Raw genomic sequence first — 25,647 nt, 5'->3', positions numbered from 1 at the left:
TCCACCCCGCTGATCCTGAACACTGGGGCCCCACAAGGGTGCGTTCTGAGCCCTCTCCTGTACTCCCTGTTCACCCACAACTGCGTGGCCATGCACACCTCAAACTCAATCATCAAGTTTGCGGATGACACTACAGTGGTAGGCTTGATTACCAACAACGACGAGACGGCCTACAGGGAGGAGGTGAGGGCCCTCGGAGTGTGGTGTCAGGAAAATAACCTCACACTCAACGTCAACAAAACAAAGGAGATGATTGTGGACTTCAGGAAACAGCAGAGGGAGCACCCCCCTATCCACATCGACGGGTCAGTAGTGGAGAAGGTGGAAAGTTTTAAGTTCCTCGGTGTACACATCACGGACAAACTGAATTGGTCCACCCACACAGACAGCGTTGTGAAGAAGGCGCAGCAGCGCCTCTTCAACCTCAGGAGGCTGAAGAAATTCGGCTTGTCACCAAAAGCACTCACAAACTTCTGCAGATGCACAATCGAGAGCATCCTGTCGGGCTGTATCACCACCTGGTGCGGCAACTGCTCCGCCCACAACCGTAAGGCTCTCCAGAGGGTAGTGAGGTCTGCACAACGCATCACCGGGGGCAAACTACCTGCCCTCCAGGTCACCTACACCACCCGATGTCACAGGAAGGCCATAAAGATCATCAAGGACAACAACAACCCAAGCCACTGCCTGTTCACCCCGCTATCATCCAGAAGGCGAGGTCAGTACAGGTGCATCAAAGCAGGGACCGAGAGACTGAAAAACAGCTTCTATCTCAAGGCCATCAGACTGTTAAACAGACACCACTAACATTTAGCGGCCGCTGCCAACATACTGACTCAACTCCAGACACTTTAATAATGGGAATTGATGGAAATTATGTAAAAATGTACCACTAGCCACTTTAAACAATGCCACTTAATATAATGTTTACATACCCTACATTACTCATCTCATATGTATATGTATATACTGTACTCTATATCATCTACTGCATCTTGCCATCTCTATGTAATACATGTATCACTAGCCACTTTAAACTATGCCACTTTATGTTTACATACCCTACATTACTCATCTCATATGTATATACTGTACTCTATACCATCTACTGCATCTTGCCTATGCCGTTCTTTACCATCACTCATTCATATATCTTTATGTACATATTCTTTATCCCTTTACACGTGTGTATAAGGTAGTAGTTGTGGAATTGTTAGGTTAGATTACTTGTTGGTTATTACCACATTGTCGGATATAGAAGCACAAGCATTTCGCTACACTCGCATTAACATCTGCTAACCATGTGTATGTGACAAATAAAATTTGACTTGATTTGATTTGATTTGACTCGCCTATAAAAAAACAGGATAGGTCACAATGAAGTGCTAACACCTAGTTCTCAAGCCGGTCCATGTTGAGTTATCTTGGAACATACAGAGATCATCGTCTGTGTATTTGGGTCGGTGTGTTTGTTCAACCATGTTCTTAATCTTGTCTTCAGGGTTTGTGTCTGTGCCTGTATCTGTGTCTGTGTTTTGCATAAGAGTCAGTCTCATCTCATGTGTTTTCTCTCTCCTCTACCCCAGGCTGAGTGTTAAGATGGCGCTTCTCCTGGCCCTTTCCTCCGTCCTGCTTCTGGTCGGTCCCACTCTGGCCCAGAGCCCGGACATGTCCTACGAAGACTATATGGCCCAGTTACAGGCCTGTCCCAAAGAGTGCCGCTGCCCGCCCAGCTTCCCCAACGCCGTCTACTGCGACAACAAGGCTCTGAAGCGCATCCCCACCATCCCCCCACACACCTGGTATCTGTACCTGCAGAACAACCTCATCGACGTACTGTCAACAGATGCTCTCCGCAACGCCACGCAGCTGCGCTGGATCAACCTCAACCGCAACCGCATCACCAGCGAGGGCATGGAGGAGGGTGCCCTGGCCGCCATACCCCACCTGGTCCACCTCTACATGGATGACAACCTGCTGAGCTCCGTCCCGGCCAACCTGCCCTCCAGCCTGGAGCAGCTGCGCCTCTCCCGCAACCGCATCTCCAAGATCCCCGCCGGGGTGTTCTCAGGTCTGGATCGGCTGACACTGCTGGAACTGCAGGGGAACAAGCTCCAGGATGACGCAGTGACCGAGGTGAGCCTCAAGGGCCTGAGCAACCTGGTCCAGATCAACCTGGCCAAGAACCAGCTTACCACCATGCCCCTGGGCCTCCCCATCACCATCACCCAGCTCTTCCTGGACAACAACGCCATTGAGAAGATCCCCGCTGACTACTTCAAAGGTCTACCCAAGGTGGCCTTCCTCAGGCTCAACCGCAACAAGCTGGGAAACGGCGGGCTGCCCAAGAACGTGTTCAACATGTCCAGCATCCTGGACCTGCAGTTGTCCCATAACCAGCTAACTCAGGTTCCTATGATCCCCTCAGGCCTGGAACACCTCCACCTGGACCACAACCAGATTAAGAGTACGTTTTTGACACGGTTCTAGTTTCATTGATACATTGACTGACTGACTGGATGGTTAACTGATGATTGGTTTAAAAACCAGATAATTGTATTATTATAATCCGTGGAAAATGTCTTTGATGAGTTGTAGGACTGTTTTGCTAAGATGGTGTATTTGCAATTGCAGGTGTGAATGGATCTGATATCTGCCCTGTGTCGGCTGATGCTCTGGAGGGCTATGTCACTGAGACCGCTCCTAAACTCCGCTACCTCCGTCTCGATGGCAATGAGGTCAAGCCACCGATACCCAGAGACCTTATGGTGTGCTTCCGTCTCCTCAGGTCCATCGTCATATAAGAAATACACTTCCACCAGCCAATCGCATCTAGCTATAGTCTCCCGGATCCAAGGGCAGATGATTACTAACGAATGGAAGTGACTATTCTAATCTATATGGATTTTTGATCTGTGGACTACTCATTTGCATACTTATGTTGAGAACCACATATTAGACGCCAGGGTTGGGGTCAAACCAAACTCGGTCAATTTAAGAATTAATGCAATGAATTGGTCAATAGAAAATAATGGGCCATTTTCAGTTGTTGAATTGAGTCTCCTGAATTGGTAGAATGGGAATGGAACTGACCTCAACCTTGTTGGGTGAAGGTCACCTGACGATCTGTAGATAGTGTGATTGGACTGCACTACTGTCTTTTGACCACTAGTTGTGCCTTATGTTAGTCCTATAGTCACAAGTGCTTAATGCAAAAGTGCAGTATGTCTGAGTGTGCTGCTTCAATACAGCACACATTGGCCTGAAAGTGGTAGAAAACCTTGAAATTGTGTTTTTCCAAAACTCTAAAAAAGACAATAATTTACTATGACAATGTGATTGGGACAAGATAAGAGGAATATTGTTTATAAACAGTATGTATTTAAGGCATGTTGAATCTTCTGATGACTCATTGTCCCCATTATATTTCTTTGAATGGAAGATCATCTTTTGTGAATACCAAAATAATACTTTTTAAACACTTTATACTGCTCCTCTCTGACAGAATAACTTGAATTGATGATATCAGACTTGAAACCAAATTAAATGCAAATTATTTTATTTTCAAGTTCTCTGTGAATATGAATATGTTGAGCTAACTTTAGACACATACTATTCCACAAAAACATGCAACTGTTTGCTCTTTCGCATTTAGCTAATTTATTTAATTGTCTGTTTTTCACTGAATTCACTGAATTCTTGATCACTGTCTCAAATGTGAAATTCCATTTTGTACTCAATGGGTCAATCTTTTTGCAGCCATCTTACATATTTCAGAAATGCCAAAGCAATTTTGGAATGCTTACATTTTGTTAAGAATATGTTAAGTTGTGAATTCCTTATACAGTCAATAATATAAATAAAACATTTTTCTGGAAAAACATTAAACGAAGGAAGAAATATGTTACATTAATCACCTTCCCTTCTATAGACACACTCACAAACACACACACAGACAGACAGACACACACAGACAGAGAGAGACTCAATCACACTAACAAACACACACACAGACAGACAGAGAGAGACTCAATCACACTAACAAACACACACACAGACAGAGAGAGACTCAATCACACTAACAAACACACACACAGACAGACAGAGAGAGACTCAATCACACTAACAATCACACACACAGACAGACAGAGACTCAATCACACTAACAAACACACAGACAGACAGAGAGAGACTCAATCACACTAACAAACACACAGACAGACAGAGAGACTAAATCACACTAACAAACACACACACAGACAGAGAGACTAAATCACACTAACAAACACACAGACAGACAGAGAGAGACTCAATCACACTAACAAACACACACACAGACAGAGAGACTAAATCACACTAACAAACACACACACAGACAGAGAGACTCAATCACACTAACAAACACACACACAGACAGAGAGACTAAATCACACTAACAAACACACACACAGACAGAGAGACTAAATCACACTAACAAACACACACACAGACAGAGAGAGACTCAATCACACTCACACAGAGACCTAGAAACCACACATTCTTTGAGTGCATATTCGCGGTAGTCTCTATGACTTACTGCTTAATAGTTGGAGAGCTAAGATCTACCAGAATGCACTCCCATATGCACCAAGGAAGCAGTGCCAGAGGAAGACCAGAGAAAACACAGAGTCTCAAGCCGCTGGCCTGGTAATGATATCATGAAGGTGTTGTCACTTTATGGTCTCTCTCAGGACACATTTCCACCATTCTGCTATAGCCAATGTTTGGTGACCGATGGAATCGACAGTACAGTCAGAATACTATTCCTGCAGGAATACCACAACAGTGGCGAACAAAGTCAGTAATGCAACAACGTGCAAGAATTGACAGGGATTGTTATTGTGTGCCAGAAGCAAGCATTCCTCATGTCAGTTGTGATTAATCACTCTCGCTTCATATCGCCTTCTTCAGAACTTTCTCTCCCTCTCTAATTCTCTCTTTCCTTTTCATGGTTGATGTTTTTAATTGATTGTAGCTTTATATTTTAGCTGGTAACAGTCTCAGATTAAAATATGAATCAATTAACCACCATCATAAACCAATCCCTTCTCAGAATCATGCTGGGGTTAGTAAAATCCGAACTCCACCTGACCATAGCTATACACTGAGTGTACAAAACATTACGAACAACTGCACTTCCCATGACATATACTGACCAGGTAAATCCAGGTGAAAGCTATGATCCCTTATTGATGTCACCTGTTAAATCCACTTCAATCAGTGTAGATGAAGGGGAGGAGACAGGTTAAAGAAGGATTTTTAAGCCTTGAGACAATTGAGACATGGATTCAGAGGGTGAATGGGCAAGACAAAAGATTTAAGTGCCTTTAAACGGGGTATGGTAGTAGGTGCCAGGCACACCAGTTTGAGTATGTCAAGAACTGCAATACTGCTGGTCATTTTTACACTAAACAGTTCCACATGTGCATCAAGAACGGTCCACAACCCCAAGGACATCCAGCCAACTTGACACAACTGTGGGAAGCATTGGAGTCAACATGGACCAGCATCCCTGTGGAATACTTTCAACACCTTGTAGAGTCCACGCCCAGACAAATTGAGGCTGTTTTGAGGGCAAAAGGGGGTGAAACTCAATATTAGGAAGGTGTTCCTAATGTTTTGTACACTTAGTGCAGGGGTGTCAAACTCATTCCACGGAGGGCCTAGTGTCTGCAGGTTTTTGTTTTTTCCTTTCAATAAAGCCCTAGACAACCAGGTGTGGGGAGTTCCTAACTAATTAGTGATGTTAATTCATCAATCAAGTATAAGGGAGGAGCGAAAACCCGCAGACACTCGGCCCCCCGTGGAATGAGTTTGACACCTGTGACTTAGTGTATGTCACCATTCCTGGTAGCAGGTGTAGCACGATTCCCAACGATTCTAAACAATTCCAAACGATTCCCAGCATTCCAGCATAGTTCAATTTCTCTCACTCAGCAAAAGCTCCAGTTACTTGGGGAGAAAGAAAGAGATAGGTTTGGGGGGTCGAGTGAAAATTGAGGCCAGAAAACCAGAAACGTACGATTAAACTGACACATGAAAGCTAGTAAGGTACTTCCAGTCTGTCTACTGCTCCGGCCTGGGTGGAAGTAGGAAAGCAGGTCCTAGGTCAGTTTGTATTTCCCTCCTATCGGTTTAACATTAGGAATTAGAATTGAGTGAGTTGACCCTGGATCTGCATTTAATCCCAACCTCTGCCTACATTGGGCCTTGACTGTGCTGTACAAAGACCTAACCACAGATACAGGATTTGATTTCCCAGTCCAAGTCTTGAACAATAGGAATTGAAGATAAAACTGACCTGTGGCTATGAGGAAATGTAGCTGAGCGATACCAGTGTATGGAGAGCTGAGGCCGTTCTCCTCCAGGCAGGGACTTCCTCTCAGCAGCGTGCTAACAGAGGCTCCTCACAGAGGCACCATTGTGTTCTGGGGCACCGTAGATTCCTCACCACACATGAAAGCCGCACATGCCAGAGTTTCACCTTATGAAAAGGAAGACAAACATTTCTGAGTCACGCTGCAGGTCTGATTAAGCCACGCACCCCTCTAGAAAAATAAAGGCTACTCTTGTTAGGGATAAAGATATCTCTCTCTCTGTGTGTGTGTGTGTCTATCTGGTGTCTGTTGTTATAGCAGGTTCTCTAAATGTGTGTGTGTGTGTGTGTGTGTGTGTGTGTGTGTGTGTGTGTGTGTGTGTGTGTGTGTGTGTGTGTGTGTGTGTGTGTGTGTGTGTGTGTGTGTGTGTGTGTGTGTGTGTGTGTGTGTGTGTGTGTGTGTGTGTGTGTGTGAGACAAGTGTTCATGGTACGGGGTGGGTGCACAGCCCAAGTCCGAGTGACCAAAAGCAGTCCGCTCCCCTCTAATCGTTCTCAGTGCCTACCTTCACACACACAAGGAAGGGCACACGGCTCTGGTCTGCCAGAACACACACACCTACACACACCTACACATACACACCCATACACACCTACACACACCCACACATACACACCTATACACACCCACCCACTCTCTTCCCGGCACCCTGAGCAATCTCTCACCATTGGCCAGGTCCCCTAGCCCTCAGCATCTCCATCACGGCTGAAGGGACCATTCAAGAAAACAGGAGACAGAGGTAAGCCTTCTGGGTGCTCTCTTCACTATGGGTTATGGGTTTTAGTATGCAGGATTTGCAAGGCACTCTAGCAAAATGAACCCCTCTAAAAAGTGCTGTTCACAGGGGTTTGTGCAGTGCATGGACACGTTGGCTTAATGCTGATAGAGGTTTTGATATTCGATTTTTTTATTGCTTTGTGATTTGTACATCTATTCTTGGTTTGGATGTCTAGTGTCTGATCATATCAAGTAATTCTATTTATTTATTGAGTGTTTCCCTATTTCTTGCTTAGTGCACAACTGGCTTGGTAATTGTGACCGTTCAGGTATGGGCGAGCAGGGGACTTCGAGGAGTAGAGACGGCACTTTTGACACGTCCCCAATTGGGACCTTAACATTTGATCCGATGTCAAATTTCATACTGAACAGAGCAGTGGCTGACATACTCTTTAGGGATGAAGTTAAGCACGTTCTTGATTGGATCCTTTAATTGGATTGTTAGCGCGTTGCATCAAGTGTTTTGATCTCTTCTAATAACCATTGGGGTTAAAGGGAAATTGGCACCCTGGATTGGAATCAGCAGGTTGAAGAGATTGGAGATATTATATTTGGCAATTGGTCTATTCATATTTTGATCTAGTAACAGTGGGCCAATTTTGCCTGAATTTCAATTTACCGTGATTGATTGTACTTTTGGCTCGTCAGTTTTGCACAAATTAGTCTCACTGCTAATTTTGTGTATGTAAGTCTGTCAAAAATAAATCAGCTTTGCTTCCAGCTATTGGGAAGAATAAGAAAAACTGTCAAATCACTGAATATCAGGAATGCCCAACGCAGAGCCAAGCAAAACACAGAAGCAGTCTGTAGGCTACACACACACACTGTGTGCTGTGATGGCGTGTATAAAAGCAAGCCTCTGTCTTTAGTATAGTCCCTCTTTCACCGTTGCCATGCGTTGTCATGGTTTCATGACATTATGAAAACTGTCAGATTCCAGACCTTTCTCTATGCACCAATAAAGAGTAGAAAGTGTGCTGTTATAAATAGCAGAGGTATAAAACCACATTTAGATGGCTCTACCTCATATCAACAAATAATGGATTTATGACTAAATTAAGCAGGTTTATTTTTCAATTTTATCAGCACTCATCCCAAAAATAGAGGTTCAATGTTCTTTCTGAAAGATAGGTGTGTTAGGTGTCTGTGTGTGTGTGTGTCTGTGAGGGTGGTGTTTGTGTGAGTCAGTGTTTAAGAGTGTGTGTGTGTCTGCAAGTGTGTGTGTGCGCATTGAATGAAGGTTTTCCTTGCAGTCGTAACTCACTGCCATCCTGTCCACAAACCACGGTGGAATTTCGAGTGTGAATGCTGAGACAGGCCGGGACGTGGACTCATAAAGAACCTCTGTGAAGGCCGAGGGGGCGAGTCAGCTCTTTCTCTCTCTCTCTCTCTCTCTCTCTCTCTCTCTCTCTCTCTCTCTCTCTCTCTCTCTCTCACAGTGATATTTTCCCTCACTCTCTCCAGCTAACCCTGAGGGCCAGTGTCTCATCCACGTCTCTCGCACTCCTCTCTCCCTCCCCTCGCTCTCCGTTTCCCTGCCGGACTAAAGGACTCTCTCTCTTCCCTCGCTCTCCGTTTCCCTGCCGGCCTAAAGGACTCTCTCTCTCTCCTTCGTTTTCCAGGGCCTTTTTTGACCGGCCTGTTTCAGTTCAGCCCAAAGTCAGGCCCTGTGTTGCTGTAGAGGCTGCACTCACACGTTGCTGTCTGGTCCTTCTACACATGACAGAATGTAGCTGTCAATGATCTACTGAACATCATTTAGACTGGCCTTTTCTTTTACTGGGCTCAGTATCAACTTCACAGCCAACAGTCAGTCTGGAATTGACTATTTTATTTTAGTGTCCAGAGATAGTCCTCTATAACCTACAGATGGTCGTGTCAGACATTGTTACTGTTTGTTTGGAGTGTGTGGGGAATTAAGTATGAAGACTAACATCAATGCTCTCTTCCAAGGAGGTGGTGAGAGAGCGAGAGAGAGAGAGAGAGAGAGAGAGACAGAGAGAGAGAGAGAGAGAGAGAGAGAGAGAAGAGAGAGAGAGAGAGACAGAGAGAGAGAGACAGAGAGAGAGAGAGAGAGAGAGAGAGAGACAGAGAGACAGAGAGAGAGAAGAGAGAGAGAGAGAGAGAGAGAGACAGAGAGACAGAGACAGACAGAGAGAGAGAGAGAGCGAGAGAGAGAGAGAGAGAGAGAGAGAGACAGAGAGAGAGAGAGAGAGAGAGAGAGAGAGAGAGAGAGAGAGAGAGAGGTCTGACTCCGAGTTTTCTGCACAACAAGCGGAAAAGCACACATGATAAATGTTCACCAATTCAAGTGAACCATAACTTCTTATGATAACATAGTCAAAATGTTGTGACATTTTCTAGTAGAAGAAAATACAGTGATTAAGCAGAAAGACAAAATACCCCAAAAATGAACAGGGGGAAACAACCCATATTTCCCAGCACCTTGTAAACCAATGTGTTGGGAAGATTCAGCAAAAAAACATGTTCCCACGACACCACTGAATACAATTGCAAGTACAGCAGCATTTACCAGATCAACTCTGACCCTTCACCTTTGACACACCACAGGCAGCCAAGGATTAAAACCAAGATGGCCACCACCTCGTCCAACAGTGAGCTCCGGGCTTTAAGGAAGGAGGTTTCAGGGGAATTTGGGGGACTCATGTTTCATCTATTTGGGCTGTCTGTGCCTTGGTAATGAATATTGAGTTACCTGACCTCAAAAGTGTGTTCTACCAACCAAACGTCCAAACCGGACCCACATCACACCCATGCAGTTGGTAACGGAGTGATGCTGAGACTCTTTCAAATCTGTCATACAAAACCAATGACTGCAAAGTTAAACAAACCATATGCACAAGAACTGCTTTTAATGATTTCCACACAACAACAAAAAACCTTTACTCGAAGAACATTGCAGATGCAAAATTTGGTAACAATGACTGTTTGTGCTGTTGGTGCCGCCATTCTGTTACCAAAGTTCTTCAAGTAAATGTGTTTTCGTAAAAAATTCTGTGGAAATTGTTATAAGTCATCCAATGAGTTGAATGGGTTGTTTAACTTTACAATTACTGGTTTTTGTTTGGCATACATTTTAGTCTCAGAATCACTCTGTTACCATGAAATTGCCCTGCAGGTACTGTAACATGGGCACACAAATCCTTTTCCTTTGGATATGAATGGTTTCCATGGCTATTAGAGCTGTATCTAATGCAGAGATGTGACTTTCCAATGTGTGTGTTGACGCTCTATGAAATTCAAAGGCTTGCATATACAGTATATGCATTGTAGGAATGCCATGACATGTAGTGAAGACATAGCAACGACATTTGTGACTTCCTTTGTTGTCTCTGAAGATTGAGGATGGATGATACAGCCTTTGCCATACACACTACCGGTCAAAAGTTTTAGAACACCTACTCATTCAAAGGTTTTCCTTTATTTGAACTATTTTCTACATTGTAGAATAATAGCGAAGACACCAAAACTATGAAATAACACATATGGAATCATGTACTAACCAAAAAAGTCTTAAACAAATCCAAATATATTTTATTTTATCTTCAAATAGCCACCCTTTGCCTTGATGACAGCTTTGCACACTCTTGGCATTCTCTCAACCAGCTTTACCTGGAATGCTTTTCCAGCAGTCTTGAAGGAGATCCCACATATGCTGAGCACTTGTTGGCTGCTTTTCCTTCACTCTGCGGTCCAACTCATCCCAAACCATCTCAATTGGGTTGAGGTTGGGTGATTGTGGAGGCCAGGTCATTTGATGCAGCACTCCATCACTCTCCTTCTCAGTCAAATAGCCCTTACACAGACTGGAGGTGTGTTTTGGATCATTGTCTTGTTGAAAAACAAATGATAGTCCCACTAAGCCCAAACCAGATGGGATGGCGTATCGCTGCAGAAGGCTGTGGTAGCCATGCTGGTTAAGTGTGCCTTGAATTCTAAATAAATCACAGACAGTGTCACCAGCAAAGCATAACATAACACCTCCTCCTCCATGCTTTACGGTGGGAAATAGACATGCAGAGATCATCCGTTCACCCACACTGCGTCTCACAAAGACACAGCGGTTGGAACCAAAAATCTCAAATTTGGACGCCAGACCAAAGGACAAATTTTCACAGGTGTAATGTCCATTGCTCGTGTTTCTTGGCCCAAGCAAGAAAATAGTGAAAATTAAGAAAAACCCTTAAATGAGTAGGTGTTCAAAATTTGAACTGGTAGTGTAAATGCTCACTACTTTCTTATGGTTGGTTCATAAGATTATGCGAATGTTTGAATCTAAGTCTCAGTAAAAAAAAAAATCCCTTTTCCTCAGTAAAATAAAATATACTGAAAGTTTAATCAATGTGTCTTCTTTGTGTACTATGAACGCTTCATCAAAATGTTTCTTTATCAGTGTTCAGGTTGGGTTCAGGGTTCATGATCTCACTCTCTGTGTTCAGTGCTTGGTTGACATATCTCTCGCGTCCTGTGTTTCCAGGTGGACTATGAGGATGTTGGCGAGCCTCATATTGGGACTCTTCGTCCTCAACGCAGTGGTGGCCAACCCCAGATTTGCCCGGCAGGTGGAATTAGACACGTACGACAGCGCCAACTATGATGTGGATCTAGAAAACTTGAATTTGGAGAATCGGGATGTCTATGATTTTGAAGATGGACTGACTATTGACGAACCTCAGGTAAGATACTGGGGGGAAATTGGAGGGATGAGTGACAGAGATGCTGAGATTTGACCTCCGACCTCATTTGACCATTCTAAGAATGTATCCCTCTATCCACACGTCCTTGAAGCAATCACTAATCAGTGCGATAGGTAAAAGAAAAAAGACTAGCAGATTACTTACTATAGCTTACACTGACTCACTTATGACAGGTCAGTGACATAGGAAGGAACCTCACATCATAGACATCCTATGAAGGTGAATGTATTAGTTTGAATTTTGTACATTGTACGTATCACATTACTGTTTTACCTTGGTTGATATTGCCTGCACTTTGCTAGCTCCATTTCCCAACTTAGACGTCAATGTCAAAGTGCCATGTAAGTTGGTGGATAAAGCATTGACATTCTATCTTGTGGAAGATGGTGTGTTAATTCGTTGATGGGGACTTATTATGGCGCACACCCTACAGTATCCTGAGCCTCGGTGATGGAATCTGCATTACTGAATCATTGGAAGAGTTCAATACCCAAGGACTTGGGACTATATGTTTTTATTTTCAAATTGTATCGTTTTGAGATCATTTGTATTTTCAAGTCCCAGATCTCAGAACTGTTTTGTGATGTCTTCCTCTTTCATGACTCAATAAGTATACAGTCACATACAATTATTTTTGATTGACAACCCAGCATTGTGTGATTGGATTGCATACAGAACTTTATAGCACCAAATGAACAGCTGTTTGAGCAGATAGAACTTTCAGAGTTTTGTATTATATTGTAAATTTACTTGTAAAAGACCACTTAAAGAGCAACTCTATGTGAATATAATTTTTTGACCAAAATGTCAGATAGAACCTCACAATTTTTCTTGCTTATTAGTTTGAATGCTCAAGTCTGACTGTAGTTTTCAACGCTTGTCACTTTGGCCCAATTCCATGTATCCCTTTTCTCCCCCTTCTCTCGTTCACTCCCCCTCAAGGATTGATTGGCACTGATGGATTGTACTGTATGCATGGACTGCAACTAGGGAGTCTTGAACATTTTTGAGAGACACCTACTTAACTCTTCTATGAAGAGCAATGGTTGAAGGGAGAAGTTGAGTTTTGAGTTGGGTGGGATTAGAGGTTCCATGCTTCTCAACTTTGATATTTAGATTACATCTAGGGCTATTACAGCCGTGTAGCATTCAGAGTCAAATACAGCAGTTGCTGTGTCTGTAGACATGACTTGATGGGCTCAGTGAACATTTTTCCTCAGCTACAATGCCTTCAGACAGAGAATAATGCATATAATGACATTTTATTCATCTATGTCGAAAATCTTCTTTATCGTTAGTCAGAGTCAGGTACTCAATCTCCCTCTGAAAGCAGGTGTATCCCCCCCCCCCTTTGGGATTAGATTGTAGACTATAAACAATACTGTTGTCTTGCTAGATTGAAATGTATGCATTGAGCGATACAGTTGTATCATATCTGGCAGTGATTGGGAGTGTCCCGACTTCCACCGAAGTTGTTTCCTCTCCTTGTTTGGGCGGTGTTCGGCGGTCGGCGTCACCGGTCTTCCAGCCATCGTCGATCCACTTTTCATTTTCCATTTGTTTTCTCTTGTTTTCTTAACACCTGGTTTCCATTTCCATCATTAGTTGTTGTGTATTTAACCCTCTGTTCCCCCCATGTCCTTGTGTGGAATTGTTTGTTTGTAAGTGCTTGTACGCTATGTTACTGGTGCGTGTCAGGTTTTGTACCCATGTAGGTTATTTTTGTATTGCTGTGGGTTTTGTAAATAAACTGCTCCGGCTATTACCTATCTCTGCTCTCCTTTGTCTGTGTCACGTTCGTCGAAATGAGTAGACCAAGGCGCAGCGTGTATAGAGTTCCATATGTTTTATTCCGATGAAACTCACAAACAAAAATAACAAAGAGCAACGAAACGTGAAGCTATGTAGTGCTCGCAGGCAACTAGACATAGACAAGATCCCACAAACTAAAGGTGGAAAAAAAGGCTGCCTAAGTATGATCCATAATCAGAGACAACGATAGATAGCTGCCTCTGATTGGGAACCATACCAGGCCAAACAAAGAAATAGGAAAACTAGATTGCCCACCCTAGTCACACCCTGACCTAACCAAAATAGAGAATTAAAAGGATCTCTAAGGTCAGGGCGTGACAGTCTGACTTCACTGCCACTAGTTCCGCAACCCTTACAGGGAGTCCCATAGGGCGGCGCACAATTGGCCCAGCTTCGTCTGGGTTTGGCCGGGGTAGGTCGTCATTGTAAATGAGAATTTGTTCTTAACTGACTTGCCTAGTAAAATAAATGTTAACTAAAAATAAAATAAATAAATACAGCTGCAGGGTTCAAGCCTTTCAACTCACATGCATACAATGTATTCATAAAGGGCTGGGGAAGGGATACAGTTAGGATAGGAATGTAGCTAGATTAGACATGGAACTAGTATGGCAAGTATGGGTCAAGTTAAATGAGTGGCGTTGCTGTTTGTGAGAGGTGTTAGTACCTTCTACAGTAGCCTGTAGATACTGATGGCCTATGTGGCAAAGGATATTATAGCCCTTGTTGTTAAGTTCATTTCTAACCCATATTTGGCCCAGGTCTGACATCGGCATGCTAAAATGGGCCAAACTGCTCTGTGCTAGCCAGAACCCAAAGGGTTTCAAGTGGGCCAGAGGGTTCTGTCGGACATTAAACAATCTGAACAATATAAAGCACCCAAATAAGTCCAAAATAGAGGAAAGAGGAGAGTGAGCAGAGAGAGCACTGCCCATGCCAGAAGTAGCCTTCAACGGCCCAAGTTGGATGTGTTGCAACTAGTCTGCAATGCAGGTTTGGACAGAGAACACTAAAACAGCCCATTTCAGCAAATGTTCCCGTTTATTTTCTTTTGTAACAAAGACACGATGCCAAAACGATGTCAGGCTGGCAGCGGGATCAGATTTTCGACTAGTTCCCTTTGAGCCAAACATTTAAACTGAACCTGATGTGGTATGCCACCATCCAAGTCAGTCCCACAATCCAATGCACATTTGGCTATTATGACATGAGGGATCTGTGTACAAAACAATGTTGTAGTCTTTCATTAGTCTGCTGGTTTATCAATGTGCAATCTCAGAGATTGTTCTAATGGCTCAGTTTGATGGAGGAAGGTGATGTTAATGCATAGTGTGTGTGTGTGTGTGTGTGTGTGTGTGTGTGTGTGTGTGTGTGTGTGTGTGTGTGTGTGTGTGTGTGTGTGTGTGTGTGTGTGTGTGTGTGTGTGTGTGTGTGTGTGTGTGTGTGTGTGTGTGTGTGTGTGTGTGTGTGTGTGTGTGTATTGTTTTGGATAATCACATCTGTTAAATTACCACATTGTATTTCAAGCAATTACAGCTAATTACATCTCATTTACATTGTCCCAATTCAAACTCTTCTTCTCAGTATAAACAGGACAGATGGAGTATAGTGCATGTAATTCAAAAGCCTTGGAATGATTCAGGGGAAAGAGAAACTGATACAGGAGAAAACAAACCCTTGACAATAGTGTAGATAGAAGACAGGAAAAACTCCAGCAGTTCCCTTCAGACCTTCTCTTCAGTGGTGTGTGTGCTGGGGAAAATATATTCTAGATCGCTCTCACATGATTAATATTTGTCAGTGTGTGGCAGCACTTACCCTTGATACAGTAGGCTACTGATGGGTGAGAGGGCAGATTTAGGAATAAGGATGTAGAGTGGGAAAGGGGATTATGCAGACTGGAAGGAGTCCTCCCTCACCAAGTCAGAGGAGACTCAATGATGATCTCTGCTTTCTCTTTCCAGCTCTCTGTTGCCTTTCTTTATTCTGCAGCTCCTCTAACCCTAACCCTAAGAAGCTTCACACTTTTCTCCTGTAAACTGTAATCCAAGGCCAGAGTTACTGATCTGGTGCCTTTAAAGCTCTTTGCAGACACTCCTAGAACAGAAGCTGACTTGGTTTAGAGCACTGTAGAGTATGTGTCTGTTGTGAAAAGGTCACAGGTCACATTGCATCAGCAACATGCAAATAGAAGCTTGTAATGCTCTCTTTGGTCTATTTAAATGGTACCTCTAAGCAGCTTCAGAATAGCAGCTTTAGAGACGGTGCTAGGGGCCACTCCTGGAAAACAAGTGAAGTTATGTAGTAAAAATCCGTAGCTTTATTCTGTTTATACCTGATTGTCATTAGCCTCTACTGGTGTCCTTAAATATGTTAATACCAGACCTGGGTCAAATACAGCCAGGTATGGAAAATACTTTCAAATACTTGAGCTGCACTTCATTTAGTTTTTCCATTACAATATAACCAATAGAATAGTCCCAAAAGTTCAAATTTCAAGTTAAATCAAGCTCATCTCAAATTTTACTTTTTCAATATTTTAGCGAAGTCTGATCTATAATGCAATTCTACGTAAGATCCACAAAAGTTTTTTTTTTAAATACAATCATTGCATATGCATTTTATTTATTATATCATAATACATGACAACTTTGCCATTGTTTCGGCTATTTCTCAAATTAAAGTCTGTGGTGTTGCTTTGAAAACAAACAGACGTGTACCTCTGATCGCTCAGGTGACCTATGACCTTGTAATTGGCAGTTGCTGCATGTGGACAGGGATTAGTGTTCTTATCAATTTATAGGTCACGCATGCTGAACCCGGGTCATCTGGGTACCTGTTGATGGAATTTATAGGTTTAAATGAATGTCTAGAATATTCCACCCTGAAACCATATAATTGTATGAAATTGACTAGAATCATAAAGTTATAATTAATGATGTGTGTAATTTTAGTCAGTAAAACAATATGTCTCTACAGTATCTTAAACACAGACTGTCTGTGCAAGATTCAGTGCCGACCTTGGCTAGGGGCCACTGAGAGATTTGGGAAGGGACAGGGAGTGATTCTCACGGTCCCTAATCTTTGTCGGCTGGGTAGCCGGACAGTATGTGCGTAGGATACCTACTGTTTGTGTGCAAAGGTATGTGCGTATGAATTCTGTTTGTGTGCAAATGTATGTGCGTATGAATTATGTTTGTGTGCAAGAGTATGTGTGTAAGGAGCTAGTATATGAATGGTTTTGTACAACTAACCAGCGCTCTCGTAAATAAACTTTCTGACTATCGTAGCTGGGCCTCTGTCTGTTTTCATTTCAACCAGTTTCTTACAAATTCTGGGTTACAGACTGAGTAGTTAATTGAAGTTCAGTTTATGAACATTGAGAACATAATTCTCGTAACCACAAGTCCCTATAAGCCCACTTAGCTAAACCCTAAACGTGAGCCAAGTGTTTAAGTCCTTCGTCACGTGTAACTAGGTCACCAAGCTTTATAGCAGAAAGCCTTTCAATGGACAACATATTGTAAACAAGCACTCTGAAAAATGTTTTGATCTTACATAGATATCGCATTTCTTACCATTAGAATGCATTAACTTGATGTCTTACCAAGGTAAATTATTTTAGTGCACTGGCAGGATTGAAACAAGTCTGAATTATCTTGTATTTCCTTGGGAAGCAAAATCAACAACAAAAAAGTAAATGCATTTTCTGGGTGAGTGAAAGAAACTCAAAACAAGTCATGTTTACTTCCTTATCTCAATACAACAGAAAAATCTACGTAAGATTGACATGTTTTGCAGTGTGGCTGCAATGTATCTTGTGTTATCATGAAGCCATCATTGAGCGAAGTTGGCTTTTGTAGAGGGGCAGTGGGCCCTGAGAAAGAGATGGAACGTATGCAACCAGATGTAAATGTGTGTACAGTCCCATATGCCTGCCGTTGAACCCATACAGTGCGTTCGGAAAGTATTCAGACCCCTTGTCTTTTTCCACATTTTGTTACGTTACGGCCTTATTCTAAAATGGATTACATTGTCAACTTATTAATTTTGTAATTTTTTAAATCACATTTACATAAGTATTCAGACCCTTTACTCAATACTTTGTTGAAGCACCTTTGTCAGCGATTACAGGGTCTTGGGTCTTGGGTATGACGCTACAAGCTTGGCACACCTGTATTTGGGTAGTTTCTCCCATTCTTCTCCGAAGATCCTCTCCAGCTCTGTCAGGTTGGATGGGGAGCAACGCTGCACAGCTATTTTCAGGTCTCTCCAGAGATGTTAGATCGGGTTCTAGTCCGGGCTTTGGCTGGGCCACTCAAGGACATTCAGAGACTTGTTCCGAAGCCACTCCTGCGTTGTCTTGGCTGTGTGCTTAGGTTCATTATCCTGTTGGAAGGTGAAACCATGCATCTGTCTGAGGTCGTGAGCGCTCTGGAGCAGGTTTTCATCAAGGATCTCTCTATACTTTGCTCCATTGATCTTACCCTCAATCCTGACTAGTCTTCCAGTCCCTGATGCTGAAAAACATCCCCACAGCATGATGCTGCCACCACCATGTTTCAACGTAGGGATGGTGCCAGGTTTCCTCCAGAAATGATGCTTGGCATTCAGGCCAAATAGTTCATTCTTGGTTTTATCAGACCAGAGAATGTTTCTCATGGTCTGAGAGTCTTTAGGTGCCTTTTGACAAACTCCAAGTGGGCGGTCATGTGCCTTTTACTGAGGAGTGGCTTCCGTCTGGCCACTCTACCATAAAGGCCTGATTGGTGGAGTGTTACAGAGATGCTTGTTCTCCCATCTCCACAGAGGAACTCTGGAGTTCTGTCAGAGTGACCATCGGATTCTTGGTCACCTACCTGACCAAGGCCCTTCTCCCCCGATTGCTCAGTGTGGCCAGCTCTAGGGAGAGTCTTGGTGGTTCCAAACTTCTCCCATTTCAGAATGATGGAGGCCACTGTGTTCTTGGGGACCTTCAATGCTGCAGACATTTTTTGGTACCCTTCCAAGATCTGTGCCTCAACACAATCCAGTCTCTGAGCTCTATGGACAATTCCTTCGACCTCAGGGTTTGGTTTTTGCTGTGACATGCACTGTCAACCGTGAGACCTTATATAGACAGGTGTGTGCCTTTCCAAATCATGTCCAATCGATTGAATTTACCACAGGTGGACTCCAATCAAGTTGTAGAAACATCTCAAAGGATGATCAATGGCAACAGGATGCACCTGTGCTCAATTTCGAGTCTCATAGCAAAGGGTCTGAATAGTTATGTAAATAAGGTATTTTCTGTTTTATTTTTATTATACATTTGCTAAAAATTCCACACCAAAAAATGCTTTTTCATTATGGGATATTGTGTCTAGATTGATGAGAAACAAAATATTGAATACATTTTAGAATAAGGCTGTAACGTAACAAAATGTGAAACAATGGATGCACCGTATTTGTGAAACAATGGATGCACCGTATTTGTGAAACAATGGATGCACCGTATTTGTGAAACAATGGATGCACCGTATTTGTGAAACAATGGATGCACCGTATTTGTGAAACAATGGATGCACCGTATTTGTGAAACAATGGATGCACCGTATTTGTGAAACAATGGATGCACCGTATCCGAATGCACCGTATTTGTTTACATTTCTTGTTTATATGTCAAGAAGCACTTTCCAACATACCACTTGACCCCTATGTGCATGGAGTACCAATACACATATTCTAAAGTGATTCATTCCATTTGCCGGTTTTGGGTTCCATTGTATATCTTCTTGGTCCTAAACAAGCCTGATATTGTCTGACAACTAGAAGACTCCTAGACAAACCCATTTAGCTGCTTCCTGCACATTGTTTTAACTTACTGTTTTTATCTGTGCAAATAAACTACGTGGTATACACTCTGACAATGACCTAACATATAAACCATTCTGTGAGGCTAGAACTTTGTGGTAAATGGGATTCCTTGGTTGGTTTTGTGATGTGTTTTAGGGTGTCACAGCTTGGTTTGGAAGAGTGATGGTATTATGCATAGATCTCTCTAAGGTTGTGAAGTTTCTAAAGAGATGCATTGGTGAGATAGACCAGAAAATAATGTTTGTGAGTGAGCAAGAGTGATCTGTATGCCTCAAATCAGCTCCTCTATTTCACATTATGGAACTTCAAAACTCTCTCTCTGCACATTTTGTATTCCCACGTTGTTTCCCAGAGTTGTTTTTTTGGGGGGTAGCCAAGCTTTCGCCTCTCGTTTCCCCCGAGTTTTTATGTTTGCTTTTTTGGGGGGGGGAGGGGCATCAGCAGCAAGCAAACTAACTCTGTGCAAGACTACTCAAAGGCCTACCTTGTTGTCTCATAAACTCTGTCACTGCCAAACTCTCAAGACGTGCATTTTCAATTTCATACCCGTTCTACGTGGCTACGTTTACAAACGTCCCCATTTTACTGTACATGCCTTTCCTTGCATCTAAATGTGTATCTACTTTTAAGAATTTCATTATACAACACTTTGTGGTGAGTTTCCTTTAGGTAAGTCTCAGGCTACCTCAGGTTAGGAATCTGCCTGACTTGGAGTGAAAGTCGATGGACAGCTTCTCTCAACAAGTGGAGTGAAATATGCAATTTTGCAGCTACCATGTGTCTCTTGGTTCCACAAGGACCATTCCCTCTTTTGGAAGATAGAATCAGCCCATGGGTGTAAGAGTCAAATATTACCTTTTGCACATTGTGTGGTTTCAGCGCCCCTATGTGGCTAATAATATAACTGCATGGCATTACTCTAGTGGTTTGCTGAATAGCAAGGACAATGAAGGCAGGCACCCTTTGAAGTGACTATCACATTCTTAACATTAGTTGAGAGTAGATATTTCTTTATTGTCTGATTTTCAGATATTTGCTTTACGTGCAAGAAAATGCACTGTGGTTGGGTGGCATAGGCCAGACATAACATCAAACAAACAAACAAGAATGACAGTTCTTACCCCTCCCTTCCACATTACATAACAAAGGAACATGTAGCTGTGTTGTAAGTTTTGCATTATGTTCATCAGTTTAAGAGGTGAGATGTATGGCTTAAAGCACAGTAGATAGATGCAGTTGCAGTTGATATCATAACTGGTATTAAAACAATGAGTGCGTGGTGCTTTGCTGTGAGGCACTATCAGAACATACTATGGGGGCCCTCTTACAGCCAAAGACCGCCTCTGGAAAGTCTGCCATTAGGATTTCAAAATGTCCTCTTGACATTGCATATTTCGGCCATCTGTTTGGTAGATTTGAATCAAAATGCTTCGACCATCTGACACACACACACTCCTCATTGGGTTCTGAGGAGTGTGAGAACATGGAGAGGTGAAAGGTCAACAGGATAAGATGTGACTGAGTTTAGGAGATTTTCTTTCGATGTAGGCTTACATCTACTGTTTATTTGCTTTCTAAACAAACCAAACACCGGCTGTGGTCATCATTCTACATGAAACACACAAACTGCTCATAAATGGCATAATTCCTCTTTACAATTTGTCATAGTCAATTTCAACTGGGTCAGGTTTGACATGTTTCCAACATTTTCACACTGTAGCCATTCTAACTTCTCCATTTGCAACGGATTCTTTAATTTTTCGGTTTGTATGTACTGTCTGAATGTGACCCATATGAGTATATTCTGTCACTTGAACCAGGAAGTGATTGTCACAGAGCATCCTACCAAGACATCAATGCCATAGGTAAGCCTACTGTGCAGGTTATACAGTCCCCAAGTTGAAGACCCACAACAGTCAGTTAAAGGGGAAGTTTGGAATTTTACAAGTTGTCGAATGGTTCGTCAACCATGGACTACGGATTCCCCTGGTCCATAGACTAGTTTCAGGGTGAGGAAGTTTCTTACATTAAATTGTAAAATACTGAACTTACCTTTAATGAAAATTATGTTTCATTTTTAGAGGATGTTCCTATTGTATAGTGACGAAAAGTTTGTTTGTGCCATAACTGTGATGTTTGAACTGATGCTCACTATCCTGTTAATTTTGACCAAACATTTTACAGTTATGTTTACAAACCAACAGACCATGGAGAATGTGGTAACAGTAAAAAAATATGTAATAAAATATCTGTAAAACAGGGTGAGAATAGTCTTGTTTCCTTGGTTGGAAGGTGGAGTTTCCCCACTAAAACCCTTTCTGTTGTGCCTTTACCCAGATTGCCCTTGTATTCTTCTCTCATCTCAGTTTGTGGTCCGAAATAGTACCCAGACATTTGTATCCACATTTTCCAATTCCTGGCTGGGATTTTGGGGGGGAGGGCAACCCTTGAGGGTCTTCCTAAAATCAATATTCATGTCCTCAATTTTTTTCAACATTCACCTGCAGATATGAAGCAAAACACCAAGTCTTCCACTACTTGGCCATTACCAGTATCATGATCATTTAGGAGGTTTATCATGACTGAGTCATCTGCATACACAATGATGTGTCTCCGTTCCTGGTTGCTTCTCCAGTCATCTGTATATAAATGGTAGAAGTGAAACAGCATAGCAGGTGCTCCTGTTAAGCTACACCTGTGAATGACTGATACTATAACTGTCTCAGGATCTTCTATTCTCTCTGAACGGTAGAAGTCGGGATGTCCAGAAGTCCTCATGTCCCTGGTCCTTTTCCTAGGCACTCTTTAGCTACTCGTGTTGTATCCAAATATTTCATTCTTGTTTGGTCGCTGTTAAGCTTTATTGCCTTTATTACCAGCATGGTCATACATAACGTTGTCCTGTGACATAAATTGGGTACTGATGAGATGATTACTGGTATTGAACTCAAAATCAGTGCTTCACAGTCTGCACGGCTGGACCCAAAAGACGTAGAGCTTCCGGTCCATGAGCGACAGTTGGCTTTTGAAGCCTCCGGTTACTCAGTAAGTGAGGCTACTGCTCTCTGGTAGTCTCTGGCGCTCTCTGGTGGTCTCTGGCGCTCTCTGGTGGTCTCTGGCGGTCTGTGGTTGTCTCTGGCGCTCTCTGGTTGTCTCTGGCGCTCTCTGGTTGTCTCTGGCGCTCTCTGGCACTCTCTGGTGGTCTCTGGCAGTCTCCGGCGGTCTCTGGTGGCCTCTGGTGGTCTCTGGTGGTCTCTGGTGGTCTCTGGTGATCTCTGGCGGTCTCTGGCGCTCTCTGGCGCTCTCTGGCGGTCTCTGGCGCTCTCTGGTGGTCTCTGGCGCTCTCTGGTAATCTCTGGTGGTCTCTGGTAATCTCTGGCGCTCTCTGGTGCTCTCTGGCAGTCTCTGGTGGTCTCTGGTGGTCTCTGGTGGTCTCTGGCGCTTTCTGGCGCTCTCTAGCGGTCTCTGGTGGTCTCTGGCGCTTTCTGGTGATCTCTGGCGCTCTCTGGCGGTCTCTTGTGGTCTCTGGTGGTCTCTGGCGCTCTCTGGTGGCGCACCTCCTACATTAGCATTGACTCCCTCTGTCGCTGTCTTTCCCACAGATAGAGATTGGCACACTGGCCCCACCAAATTATAACTACCCTGGCCCTGGGGGCCCTGCTTCACTGGAGGAGGAAGAGGAGGAGGAGGAGTTGCCCCTAAGACCCCAGCTCATCCCCCAAGGCTCAGGGGGGTCTGGGGTACTCATGGGCCCCGACGCACAGGGAGGTCTGTATACACACATACACACACCCACAGCACATACACCGTGTCACCTCACACTATGAGCCCATACACACAGGGAGGTCTGTATACACACACCCACAGCACATACACCGTGTCACCTCACACTATGAGCCCATACACACATGGAGGTCTGTATACACACACCCACAGCACATACACCGTGTCACCTCACACTATGAGCCCATACACACAGGGAGTTGCAGGTATGTGTCCAGTACTGACACTGATACACAACACACAACCTCTCCTCTTAACGCCTACCCATGCAAATCGACCCCTTTTTACAATCATCCTTCATCATTTCCAAATGCATGAGTTCCATTTAACTGTCTGACATTAGTTAAATGTGTGGTACTCAACCATAAATCTCATTAACTTTGTAATGTCACCTAATCATCATTGTAAACATGACTCACTAGCCCTAAACTGAATCATGGTCCACTGTGCTCTAACCTGTCTCTTCTAACACCTAATATTGTCTCTAACAAGAGGAGGAGCTGCGCCTGAGTCCCATTGACATTCTTCATATCTCCGGGGACTTTGGGGGTTCTACGGGTTCTGGAGGTTCCGGTGGCTCTGGGGTTTCCGGAAGTTCTGGGGGTTCCGGAGACCTTTTGGCTTCTGGTTCTGGGGACCTTTTGGCTTCTGGAGGCTCAGGGGGTTCCAGGGAAATTGGTTCAGCAGGTTCTGGGGATCTTGGTTCTGGGGGTTCCAGGGTCCTTGGTTCCGGAGACTCTGGGGGTTCCGGGGACCTTGGATCCGGAGGCTCTGTGGGTTCCGGAGACCTTGGATCCAGACACTCTGTGGGTTCCGGGGACCTTGGATCCGGAAGCTCTGTGGGGTCCGGGGACCTTGGTTCTAGAGGATCTGGGGGTTCTGAGGACCTTGGTTCTGGAGGCTCTGGGGGTTCCCTGGGCTCTGGAGGTTCTGTCACCCTCCTAGGCTCAGGGGGTTCCAGGGACATATTGGGTTCCAGTACTGGGGGTTCCGGAGGTTCTGGAGGTTCCGGGGACTCAGGAATAATAATTATATCTGGAGGTCAGTACCTATACTTATACAGACTACACTGTAGAAGTATACAGATAGTTGGTTGGGCCCATAGTGGGCTTGTGAACCTAGTACAGTTCCAAGCACTGATTGATACGCTAAGACTATATGGGATTTCATTGCATTTCTAAATTTGCCTTTTCATTTAACTGCTTTGTGCTGGTTAAATGTGGATTGATAACGCTTTCTTGTGATTTGCTACTTGTCGTCATTGTAAACCCTGTATCATTGTTTTATCACTTACAGAATCATTGTCATTGTAAACTTCACTCATTGTCCTACCATTGTCATTGCATTACTTACCATATGTTTCTAATCAGTCAACCTAACCCACTGTCAAACCATGTTTGAGAATGATTGATTGATTGTCTGATTGAATGATTGTTGATTGACAGTCCATCCCATCCCATGAGAAGCACTAACCTGTCTCCTAACCCCTCCCCTTGGCTCTAATAAGAGGAGGAGCTGCACCTCATTCCTGACACTACCCCCCAGGAGGCATCGGGTGCTTCTGGGGAGTCCGGGGCCTCTGGTACCTCAGGGGTCTCAGGGCCTGGGAGCTCCGACTCTGGTGGGTCAGAGGTCACATTAATCCCTGACCCTGAAGAAGGTCAGTACCACCAAATAAAGACAATAAGAAAGCAGATCTCTATGGTATCAACCCATTGTATCATATGTGTATGTCACGCGGAACTAGGTTGGCGAAAGAACCAGACGCAGAGAGAGAGAGAGCCGCTTTGGAAAAAATATTCCTTATATTTTTTCTTAATTCAAAACTGAATAAGCCCGAACATCAAGGGCGCAGAGAGAACACTTGCCAAAACCCAAACATACACACACGTAACAAAAAACAATCCCGCACAAAACAAGGGCGGGTCAAACTCCTAATTATAGGGATACTCATTACGAAACAAAAAACAGGTGCCACTAATAAGACAAAACAAACAGACAAACGAAAAAGGGATCGGTGGCGGCTAGTAGGACGGTGACGACGACCGCCGAGCACCGCCCGAACAGGCAGGGGAGTCAACTTCGGCGGAAGTCGTGACAGTACCCCCCTCCTGACGCGCGGCTCCCGCACCGCCACCGGCCTCGGGGACGACCCGGAGGGCGAGGTGCCGGGCGATCCGGGTGGAGGCGGTGGAAGTCTCTCAGTAAAGTAGGATCTAAAATGTCCCCCACCGGAACCCAGCATCTCTCCTCCGGACCGTACCCCTCCCAGTCCACGAGGTACTG

At 43.9% G+C, this 25,647-nt stretch overlaps 2 protein-coding genes across 2 annotated transcripts in view; both read left to right on the top strand.

The window, feature by feature from the left end:
- Positions 1-1,586: 1,586 nt before the first annotated feature.
- Positions 1,587-3,836, top strand: LOC129838656 (keratocan-like). Its single transcript, XM_055905777.1, has 2 exons — positions 1,587-2,467; positions 2,635-3,836. Exons 1-2 carry the CDS (start codon positions 1,600-1,602, stop codon positions 2,802-2,804), a joined length of 1,038 nt encoding a protein of 345 aa, XP_055761752.1. The 5' UTR covers positions 1,587-1,599; the 3' UTR covers positions 2,805-3,836.
- Positions 3,837-6,922: 3,086 nt separating this feature from the next.
- The window catches only part of LOC129838478 (collagen alpha-2(I) chain-like), a 28,647-nt gene continuing 9,922 nt past the window's right edge, over positions 6,923-25,647 (top strand). The window contains exons 1-5 of the mRNA XM_055905462.1: positions 6,923-7,154; positions 11,691-11,889; positions 23,181-23,346; positions 23,854-24,402; positions 24,869-25,021. Of these exons, the coding sequence (XP_055761437.1) occupies positions 11,698-11,889; positions 23,181-23,346; positions 23,854-24,402; positions 24,869-25,021 (1,060 nt within the window). The 5' untranslated portion in view covers positions 6,923-7,154; positions 11,691-11,697. The remainder of the gene's footprint in view (positions 7,155-11,690; positions 11,890-23,180; positions 23,347-23,853; positions 24,403-24,868; positions 25,022-25,647) is intronic.

This window comes from Salvelinus fontinalis, chromosome 39, assembly GCF_029448725.1.
Source record: "Salvelinus fontinalis isolate EN_2023a chromosome 39, ASM2944872v1, whole genome shotgun sequence".
Taxonomy (NCBI): Eukaryota; Metazoa; Chordata; class Actinopteri; order Salmoniformes; family Salmonidae; genus Salvelinus; species Salvelinus fontinalis.
This window is presented reverse-complemented; position numbering and strand designations above follow the sequence as displayed.

Excerpts from the sequence above, each read along its gene's own strand:
- LOC129838656 (XM_055905777.1), top strand. The coding sequence starts at position 1,600 with ATGGCGCTTCTCCTGGCCCTTTCCTCCGTCCTGCTTCTGGTCGGTCCC. Across the intron at positions 2,468-2,634 it reads GGACCACAACCAGATTAAGA|GTGTGAATGGATCTGATATC; the intron begins GTACGTTTTTGA and ends TTGCAATTGCAG.